The sequence below is a fragment of the Panicum virgatum genome, chromosome 5K (genome assembly GCF_016808335.1).
Source record: "Panicum virgatum strain AP13 chromosome 5K, P.virgatum_v5, whole genome shotgun sequence".
NCBI lineage: Eukaryota > Viridiplantae > Streptophyta > Magnoliopsida > Poales > Poaceae > Panicum > Panicum virgatum.
Window position 1 is genome coordinate 28,652,687 of NC_053140.1, and position 11,045 is coordinate 28,663,731.

The 11,045-nt window shown below is 44.0% G+C and overlaps 1 protein-coding gene across 1 annotated transcript; it reads left to right on the forward strand.

Annotated features, from left to right (window-relative positions):
* The first annotated feature begins 444 nt into the window (after positions 1–444).
* Positions 445–4,998, forward strand: LOC120707046 (conserved oligomeric Golgi complex subunit 4-like). The gene is made up of 2 exons (XM_039991815.1): positions 445–2,179; positions 4,209–4,998. The coding sequence occupies exons 1-2, from the start codon at positions 521–523 to the stop codon at positions 4,836–4,838; spliced, it is 2,289 nt and encodes a 762-aa protein (XP_039847749.1). The 5' UTR covers positions 445–520; the 3' UTR covers positions 4,839–4,998.
* The last annotated feature ends 6,047 nt before the right edge of the window (positions 4,999–11,045 follow it).

The window sequence follows — 11,045 nt, forward strand, 5'->3', positions numbered from 1 at the left end:
AGTATAGAATTCTAAGATTTTGACCGCTACTTAGAAGTGTGAAATAAAGGCAGTTTACAAAACCAACTCCAGAACTCTTGTGCTAGAAACCCTGACGAATCTAATGAGATCTTTGATCACATGCTTAGAGCATGGTCACTGTAGCATTACTGTAACCAATCATCGATTAATTACTGTCATTAGATTGGTGGCGAAAAATTGCACTCTTATGTGAAGAGTTTTTTCGAATATACTTCATTTAATACTTTATGCATATAAAATTCACTCCCAAAACTTGAGAAGAGAAATTACAAACAGGACCAATGACACTAAAAAGGATAAATCAAAACTTCAATGGCACCGAACACAATTCCAAAATTTCTACGGTAAAACCTCAAATTTCTATAGACAAGGAGATCCCGTCGGCCCCGAGGTCCCCCTACGCAAGTCCATCCACCTCACCCACAGCAGCGAGCCCCGCGCCTCCAGATCCCGGGCATCCCCGACCGAGATCTCGCCGATTTGCACCGCCGCCGCGGCCATGGCGGTGCCGTCGCCCTCTCCCACCCCGCGCTCCCCGCGCCGCCCGGAGGTCATCGTGGCCCTGGAGCCCTCAATCGTTGACGCGCAGCCGCCCCTCGACTTCGGCGACCCGGCCTGCCTCGCCGCGCTCCGTGCGCTGACCGACGCTGGCGCCGCCACCCGCCTCCTGCACGAGTGCGTCGCCTACCAGCGCGCCCTTGACGCCCGCCTCGATTCTCTCCTCGCCTGCCGGGCCGACATCGACCGCGCTGCCGCCTCACTCCTCCGCTCGGCCCCGCCGCTGCTCTCGCTCGCGGCCTCTGACGCCGCCGCGCTTAAGGAGTCCTCCTCTTCCACAGCGGCGCTCGCCGACGCGCTCTCCTCCCGTGTCCGCCACCTCGACGCGGCGCATTCCAGGGCGGATGCCGCGCTGGCGCGCGCCGAGGCTGCGCTTGATCGGTCCCGCGCGCTCGAAGCAGCACGGCGGGCCTTGGCCGCTGACGATCTCGTCGCGGCCGCCACAGCCGCGCACGAATTCCTCACCATCGACGCACGGTTCCCCACCGACGACAACCTCCGCCGTGACCTGCTAGACATCAAGCGCCGCCTCGAGGGGCTCGCGCGACGGAGGCTCGCTGCTGCGGTTGACGCGCAGGACCACCCTGCTGTGCTCCGACTCGTTAGCCTATTCCCACTCCTGGCGCTCGCTGATGAGGGACTGCAGGTCTATGTCGCTTACCTGAAGAAGGTGGTCACACTTCGTGCCCGTGCAGACTTTGAGCACCTCGCCGATCTCACGTCTGCAACCCAGCCAACCTCTGAGCGGCCAGATTTTGTCGGCTGCCTCACTCGTCTCTTCAAGGACATTGTGCTCGCTGTTGAGGAGAATGATGCTGTGCTTCGCGAGCTCAAGGGTGAAGATGGTGTTGCTTATGCCATCATTGAGCTGCAAGAGGAGTGTGATTCGCGGGGCACCCAGATCCTACGCCGGTATGCTGATTACAGGAAGCTCGCACGTCTTGCATCGAATATTAACTCCTATACAAAGAACCTCCTTTCAGTTGTGGGTTCCATGGCCAGTGCTGCTGGAGGTAACGAAGGGCCTGATCCCAGGGAAATTGAGCTTTATCTTGAGGAGATTCTTGCATTAACACAGCTTGGAGAAGACTACACTGAATTTATGGTGAATAAGATCCATGCATTGAGAGATGTCAAGCCCGAACTTGGGCCGCAGGCGATGAGGGCCTTCCGTAATGGTAGCTTTAATAAAATGGAGCAGGATCTGACTGGGTTCTATGTGATCTTTGAGGAGTTTTTCATGGTGGAGAATGTAAGGAAAGCCATACGGATTGATGAGCATGTACCAGATGGTCTCACAACCTCAATGGTGGACGACGTATTCTATGTACTGCAGAGTTGCTGCCGTCGGGCTGCATCCACTGCAAGTATTAACTTGGTTCTTGCTGTGCTTGGTGGGGCAACGAGCCTTCTGAGCAATGAGTATCAGGAGGCACTACAGTGGAGGATGCGGGAGCCAAATTTGGGTGCTAAACTGTTCCTTGGTGGTGTTGGAGTCCAGAAGACTGGTGAGGAGATTGCGACTGCACTAAACAACATGGATATCAGCTCTGAATATGTTCTCAAGCTCCGTCATGAGATTGAGGAGCTCTGTGCGGAGGTAAGTGCACCATTTTTTTTTTCCCATTCTATCCATCTTTTAAGCTGAAAGTGGGACATGTTTAACAAACAGGAATTATATGCATTCCATCATATTCTATCGATTGGAAATGTTCAGTTCTTAAGTTATTAATAACTTGAATTAAATGAAAGGAGCCCACAATGCTTGTGTGTTCTCTGTAGTTGATTGTAATAGTATTACATTACATGTCACATAGACTTTGGACTTGTTAATGTCTCTGTTAGCACCAGTCTATTTATGTTGATGATAACTTATTTTGGCATAACATATTTGTGTAGTTTAAACTTAAATTTGTCAAAAATCATCCATGTTAGTTGCTAGTGGTATCACCTGTGTGCTCAGTCATTTTATAAGTATCTTGTGTCATAGAGAATCTCATAATTCATAAAGACAGCATTTCATTATCTTGGTAAAATTATTTTAGCATTGCTTGATTCTAATTCTAATTCACATCAAAGTTTGGTCTAATTAGCATTGCTTGATTCTAATTCTAATTCGCATCAAAGTTTGGTCTAATGTATTTGTCAGCTGGAAAATGTCGAACTGTTATAAATTCTTGAACTAGCAGCTTCCTAAGTAGAACATCATGATGTTGCACACATTGATACCAGCATTCTATATACAACTTTCTAGTTACTCCTGTTTGGGACTGTCTTTTGAGCCTTCCATAGCAAAACCACTCAATTTAATGCTAGCCAAACAATTATAAAACTAAACGTACTTTGTTGTTGAGACAGTAAGGTCCTGTTTGGTGAGCTCCTGCTTCCGATTCATTGGGTGAAGTGATCCTATGAGAGAAGTGATTCTGTGTCTGAAAGTGATACTCTATGTTCTCTAGGTTAAATTTTAAGTATGAAGTGATTTTGAGCGGGAAATGAATCAGGAGAAGCTACTATTTTTAGCTCTCAACCCTTGAGTTAATTTCAGAGAATTACTTCATGGAATCAGCTTAGAAACATTTCTTTCTAAAAAAACTGTTTGGCTGAGCTTCTTCTGGATTCAGCCAGAAAGCTGCTCTACGAGCTCTGCCAAACAGGCCCTAATGGTAAATGATGTGTAAACTATGGCATGTATAATTGTTCTAACAAGATTGTCCCCTGGAACTTGTGCTCCAAAGAATAGAGCACTTATTACATGTTGTCTTGCAAACAGAACAATGTACAAAATTCTCAGGGATGAACGAGATATGCATCACTTTTAACTTTACCGAGCATTATCTAGAGCATTATCTAGAAACAGCGCAGCTAAAATGATGCTTGCTTGCTTGCAAGATATATGTTGAATGAAAATAGCGTCTTTAAATGGGACATATGTAGCATAGGCCTGCACTAGCATTTACTATGTAGCACACAGATATCAGACCGGTATATACATAGTCTAGACAGCAAAAGCATGTCGTTCCTGTATGGGACTAAAATTGTAAGACCTTTGGGGGCTACTGCAGTAAGGCTTGAGCATCTTCATTTGCATCTGTAAGATGGAATCTTGAACCCTCTGTTCTGCAATGGGTGCAAATGCTCAGCCAATCCTGTATTTGAAAAACAAAGTTTGACCAAACTTTAATTTGCTCACTTCTTATTTTGATTCCTCGATGATCTAGTATGGTACATACATACTTTTGAAACAACACTGTTGATTTTGGTTTCTCTATATTCCCTCCTATAATATAGAATGGACAAATGGTCTTAGGAAATTTTCAGTTGACTGATAATTTATAGTTACCACAAATGAAAGTTCTGAAGGTTTATAGGTGATTTGTTGTTAGTCATTGCTAACTACTCCCTCCATTCCAAATTATTAGTCGTTTTGGCTTTTCTAGGTGCATAGCTTTTGTTATCCATCTAGATATATATTGTGTCTAGAACTCTAGATGCACAGCAAAATCGATGTATGTAGAGAAACCAAAACGACTAATAATTTGGGATGGAGGGACTAGGGAGTAGTGATTTGATTGCCATATCATCATAGTTGATTAAACTTTGCACTGACTTCTGTGATTGTCCATCAGGTTTTTCATGCTCCAGCTGACCGAGAGAAGATCAAATCCTGTTTATCAGAGCTAGGAGATATCAGTGCTTCCTTCAAGAAGATCCTTCATTCTGGAATGGAGCATTTGGTGGCATCTGTGGCACCGCGCATTCGTCCAGTCCTTGACACTGTTGCTACTGTCAGTTATGAGCTGGATGATGCTGAATATGGGGAAAATGAGGTGAACGACCCATGGGTGCAGAAGCTTATACTTGCAGTTAACACTAATGTTGCTTGGCTCCAGCCAGTGATGACATCAAACAACTACGATTCCTTTGTGCACTTGATCATCGACTTCATAGTCAAGAGGCTCGAGGTGATCATGATGCAGAAGAGGTTCAGCCAGCTTGGTGGGCTTCAGCTAGACAAAGAGGTCCGTTCTTTGATCAACCATTTCTCAGAAATGTCCCAGAGACCGGTCCGAGACAAGTTCTCAAGGCTTTCCCAGATGTCGACCATTCTTAACTTTGAGCGTGTATCGGAGATACTGGATTTCTGGGGTGACAATGCTGGTCATCTGACATGGCTGTTGACACCCGCCGAGGTGCGAAGGGTATTAGGACTTAGGATTGACTTCAGGCCTGAAGCCATTGCTGCTCTGAGGCTCTAAATTGTGTTTTTGTTTGTACTTGTTAATTCTTTATATAAGATATATCAACAAGATATGGGTTTCATACAGTCTAGCACTTTTAGCAACATTGGTTGCAATGACAAACATTTGTTTTGCTGCAGAAATCTGCAATCATACCTCTTGTTATGAACTTGTGTCATGGTGATGTTTACATTTGTTTAGGTGATTGTTTTCCTTATCACTTTTACCTTTCCTCTCTGTGACTGGTCATCCACGTGTGCAAAGGAAACCACTATTTTTGAAAAACGCTCAATCAGTTCAAGAATTTATTTTTCAAAAGAAAAGGACATGGAAATAGGAACTAAAAGAGAAGAAAAGACCAAATAATTGAGATAAAATTTTGCTTTTTAGTATTCACTGATTTAGGTAATGATGAACCCGTAAGAAGAATACAGATAAAATTTAATCAAGAAACTTTAATACCATATAAAAATTATGAACACTTACTCAGAGAAAAAAAAAGTGAGCCTGACAATTTCCCATACTACCCCTCACTCTCCCTATTTCCAAAGAACTAGCTAGGTAGGACTTCGATTTGGAGTGGAGTTTCAAGTCGCCTTACTCCTTATATGGGGACTCTAAGGTGGTTAGAGGTGTTAGAGTATATTTGGTAGGTTAGGATATGTAATCTCGGACTGCCATATGTATCGGGGAGGTGCCTTACCCTCCAAGTCTCTGTATTTTGTATATACCGCCCAGGGAGCTTAATGCAATACATCGACCACATTATATGCATCCTACTTTCTTACATGGTATCACGAGTTAGGATTTCGACCTAGGCGTCCGCTTTTGCAGCCGCAGCCGCTGTGCCGCCCTCGGGGAGATCGATCTCCACCACGGGCAGCGTCCTCGTAGGATGCCCGGCGGATCCCTCTGATCCGCTGTGCCAGTCGTCATCAAGCACAGCAAGGAGACATACCTCGCCGCCAGGATCCGTCGTCGTAGCCTCCACCACCTCCGTGCGGGCGGGCACCACTTGCATCCAGGGGCGCTCCACGTGGGGTGCCATCGGGCGCCGTGGTGGGGAACTGCTATTGTGTTTTTCTTTTCCCGATTAGAGATTGGGTTTGAGTCGCCTTGCCGTTCGTCGCCGCACGTCGCCGCTCCCGAGAACAAGGTTGCTGTTGCGCGCCCTCACAGGCTGCAGCATCAACGCTCGTGGTCAAGCCATCATCACCGGTGTCGCCGCCTTTTCAGGCGGTGGCGCCATCCGCTGCCGGTCCACGTCAAGCTAGTACTTGATCCGAGTCCGCGCCTCTTGCCGTTCTCGGGTGGACACCGCCGCCGATGTTGCTGAAGGAAGACCCCCGTGCGCTTTTCAGTTGCCTGGTCTACCATCGCCATCCGCCGCTCACCGTCCTGCTGCTGTCCTCGGCCAGAAGCTGCCAATCTTGCGTACTCGGGTGCCTTGACGACGCTTCCGACCCGCGCCCTCCTCCACGGCTTCGACCATGTCCACCTCAATCTCGGCTACTTCGGCACTAAGGGGCTATCATCTGCATGAGCTACTCCAGTCGAAGCATTCGCACCGGCGTTTCGACTGCGGGGGGATATCTCCATTGTTCTCCAGTCTGTCCGTTCGTGTTGCTACCGCTACGACTGCAGGGGATGTTAGAGTATATTTGATAGGTTAGGATATGTAATCCCGGACTGCCATATGTATCGGGGAGGTGCCTTACCCCCAAGTCTCTGTACTCTATATATACCGCTTAAAGGGCTCAATGCAATACATCGACCACATTATACGCATCCTACTTTCTTACAAGGGGCATTATCCTCGTGAGAACCAGACCGATATAAGGGAGTTACCAGAGGATAGCATGTGCCTGGCACCGCCTTTTGTCCAGGATGTTGTCTTGTGGGTCCTCAAGCTGGTACAAGGTGGTTCCCATTAAATTGAGTCGGTTTTCCCCATTTCTGGATCCATGGATCAGTGTGCTTTCCTCTTATTGGCCGGAGTTGTGCTTTTTCTCTTATTTGTTTGCATATTTCCTTAATTCAGATTATAAATCACCTGCACATAAATATTCACCAACACTTGCGAAAATAGTTAGTAATAAACTCTACCACTATTTTTATTTTTTATATTTTATCCTATATATCAATTATGTAGGTCTACAGAGTGGAATATGGCATTTAAGGAACATCAATACTCCCTTCACCTTGCCGATTGTTTTCTTGGGTAAAGGTAACGTGCGAAGTGGCACACTAGTACTAGGGTTAGGAAGGCGTTCAGCTGACCCTCCCCTTGCCTAGATTTGTCGCCTGTGAGTTCAACTTTACTAACAATCAAATGTATGTAAACATAAGACAATGAAAAGTAATAGCTAAACTATATATATTATTTTTTATGGCATAATTAAATTATATACATGGTATAAGATAAATTCAATACGAAGGTACCACATCCAGTAGCAAGCACATCATCATCATGTTAATATAGGTGTCTATCTGGAATTTGAATCATAAATAGTACAACACATTTGAGCACAAAGCTATCCTAGTCATCACATGTCTTTCTGGCATATAAATCATCAACATGATAGTACATCAATCACCATGGTTACATCCGAGCACCTATCTATTCTATTATCAGGTGTCTGTCCAGCATTTGGGGCATCTATATTACAGCACATCCGCACCATAAATCTACATGCAACAGCAACAGAGTGTGCATAGCTACTGAACAGCCTAGCTGATAGTTTTGAATACTAACTAAAACCAAAAGCAAATCACCATGGTACAAACGTTGCAGGCTGAAGTCGATGTAGACTTCAGGTCCCATGCATTGGACTCTTCTTGCCGGAGAAGAGAGGGCACACAGTAGCTGACCGCAATTGGTAGAGACAAAATCAACATGAGCTTCACTGCTCATCATCCACCGCAAAAAGATAACAATTTAATGTCTAGCATGTGTCAAGTAGATGGAACAGCATTCCAAATGATCAGTAACAGTTGATTGTTTCTCTATCTTGCATGGTTTCTAAAAATAGGCCGGCAGGTTGCTAATTAAAAAAGGTTAACAAAATAGTAACACCCAATTGTTTCTCTATCTTCTGTGTCTTCTTACTGCATTTTGTTTAAGTTATCTCGCTTAGCCACTATCAGCCGAGTTCATGTGGTTATATGCCTTGTTGATTCATTTTACTTCTCATAAAAATGTCACATTATGCTCAGTTAACGAAAGTATTATTCAGATTATGTTCTGAGGTAGTCATGTAGCTTGAATGATTGTACCCCTCAAATCTCTTCACTGTTCACATATAAGATGAGGTAATAAGGCCGTGTTTAGTTCCCCTTAAAATTCCAAAAAATTTACAGCGATACAGTAATTTCGAACGTTTGACCACTAATTAGAAGTCTTAAGTGTGGATAACTGACAAAACCCATTCCATAACCCCCGGGTGTAACTTCGAGACGAATCTTTTAAGCCTAATTAGGTCATGATTGGACAACGTCGTGCTACAGTAAATAATCTCTAATGATGGATTAATTAGGCTCGTTAGATTCATCTCGGGATTTAGAACCCATCCGTATAAAAAGTTTTATAAATAGACTTCATTTAGTACTTCGAACTGCCAAGATTCCGTTTCCAAAATTTTTGGAAAACGGAACTAAACAGGGCCTAAATACTCAAAAGCTAGGATGTAGCACTTTGCACTGGTATAAACTGAACTTATTTGAAATTACGAATGCCACAAACATCTCAGTTGCCACAAATATCTGTGTCACATCTCCCACCACTACATTAACTTGAAAGGTGATATTGTCTGATGCTGAGGTGGCAGCCAAAATACGCTATATTGTGTTACAAAAGTATATCTCTGTAACACAAACAAATCACAAAATGGCCCAATTGACATGTTAAGCTATAGTAGTACTGAACCCTAATAACCATAGCAACACCCAACAAATCTCTACAGGATCTCTACATCGACGCTCATGCTCAGCCACCTAATTGTAAAAGCATCACTATTCTCTGCCATGCTTCATGAATAAACCTATTTGACCTTGCCATGAAGCTGTCATCTAGAAAAAATGTCCAGAACTTAAAATACTTGATACAAACAACATATTCTATTAATAAGAACACCATGAGAAGTCACCCTACATTTATAGTAAGGACTCTATGCTTTTCCTGCTTCAAGTTCGTTTTCCATCTAGTACGGTTCCTCTACAAACAGTCCCTCAAGCTTCTCACCTCTTATCTCTCTACACTATTGAGCAGTAGAATCATTTGTTAACTACCTAACTGGTGAGTTATATAGAGGTAAGTACAATACCTGTGCTAATGCTATGGGACAACAGTTCACCCAAAAATGTAAACTACGAATGCCAGCATGTGAAGGAATTCTAATAGAGTATTAACATCTAAAATAACCAAATTTCATGCATATATAATTGTAGCTAACATCTTGAACCGGTTGTTAATCAATAAAAATCTATGACCATATTGAACATGCATATTGGGCAGTCTTATTACCATGAACGGGACAGGTAAAATTACTAATTTTGCGGAAGACCCTATATGGAATATGGTGCAGTCTTGAGGAAATGTGGCGATTATGGTGAATTAATGTATACATATAGATTAGAGTTGATGAAAATTCTAGAGACAAAATTTCTACTCTAATTTAAATTAAAAAAATTGGACAAAAACATTAGATAACTATTTACGGAGGCGGGCATGGAAACCGTCTCGGTTAAGTCACATTAACTGTGACGATGCCTCCGAGGCGGTTGGGCCTGCCCGCCTCAGGAAATATTTTTTGACCACCTCAAAAAATAATTTTTATAGTAGTGAAGGGTTATCGGCTAGTCAGTCGATAACGATGGGCACGCGCGGATCGGCTATCGTACAGCCGATTTCGCGAGAAGACAAGCCACGTCCGTGATGACGCAACCTGCAGGTAACACCTAGATTCGATCCCGATCATCTATGGTCAAAGCTTATACGATAGGAGCCGATAGCAAATAAATCTAAGATGGATAAATTGTGATGTAAACTTAAAACAAACTAGATTAAACAAGCTAACCTAGCAAGATCTAAGCACACATCGATAACTTCGTGGTAAAAGCAATAATAAGCTAGACTAATGGATCAAATTAATCCAACAAATTGCTAACTTTTACCGATAACTGGGTGAGCAAGCCAGACACTGTAGAATGGATCTGGAGAGGTCGATAACTAGTCAACAGTCAGGCCCCGCCGGACGAATCTAACGTGCTCGATAATTGGTGAACAACTAAACCCCGTAGGACAGATCTAGCATGCTCGATAATTTTGAGTGCCATATACGGAGGAAGAAGCGATGCACTGTCAACCTAAACCCATCTACGCAACTCTACTCGGAACTTTTCAACAAGGGATGGAACATACCTGCTGAGAAGAACTCGTAAAGAGAAAAATTACTGCATCTAAGGCGACGCCACCGTGCGGAAAAGTAGATTGCTTTGAATGTAAAGGCTTTGTTTGGATGTGGTTGATCAAAGTTTATAAATGACGGAGGTCAACTATTTATAGCCTAACCCTAATCTCCTTTGCCGATATGGCGAGATTACACCATGCAAAACAAGAAACAAACTTGCCTAATTAAACAAAACAAAGCCTAAGACATAACTTGCCGACCCAGCCTCGCCAGCTCCTTCCATAGCCCCATCGGTTGTGACGATTCCTCTGGCCCAAAGGACCAATATGCTCCTTCTTCCTCCTCAGTTCAGCACTGGCCCATTCTCCATCGCCTGCTTGCCCACCAGATTGACACGTGCCAAAAAAACGGTGTCAACACACACAAATCATGAAGTATATGTCTAACACCTCAGGATATAAATAATGCAGATACAAGTAACTATAAGATAAGTCTATTACAAATGATCGAGAATTACAAAGGAGAACTAGAGACAAGCTCATACCAGAACTCTTGAGCAACTTCGGGGACCCGATGGCTACTATTTTCAGCCTAAACTCCACTAACCTATAGAACTAATCAAGAGAATGAGCTTGAGCTTCAACTTGGTATGTGTCTTGATTCTTACCCCCCTCTCATATATATAGGCAGGAGCCACGGGCAGCACGGTAGGTTTTAGCAGCAAGGCCTCCAAAGAACCAACTTAAGGAGCCAATGGCAGACTACCACATCGTAAGTTTGAGGTAGTGGGGCCCCTGGGTCGGTCGACCGACCGGGC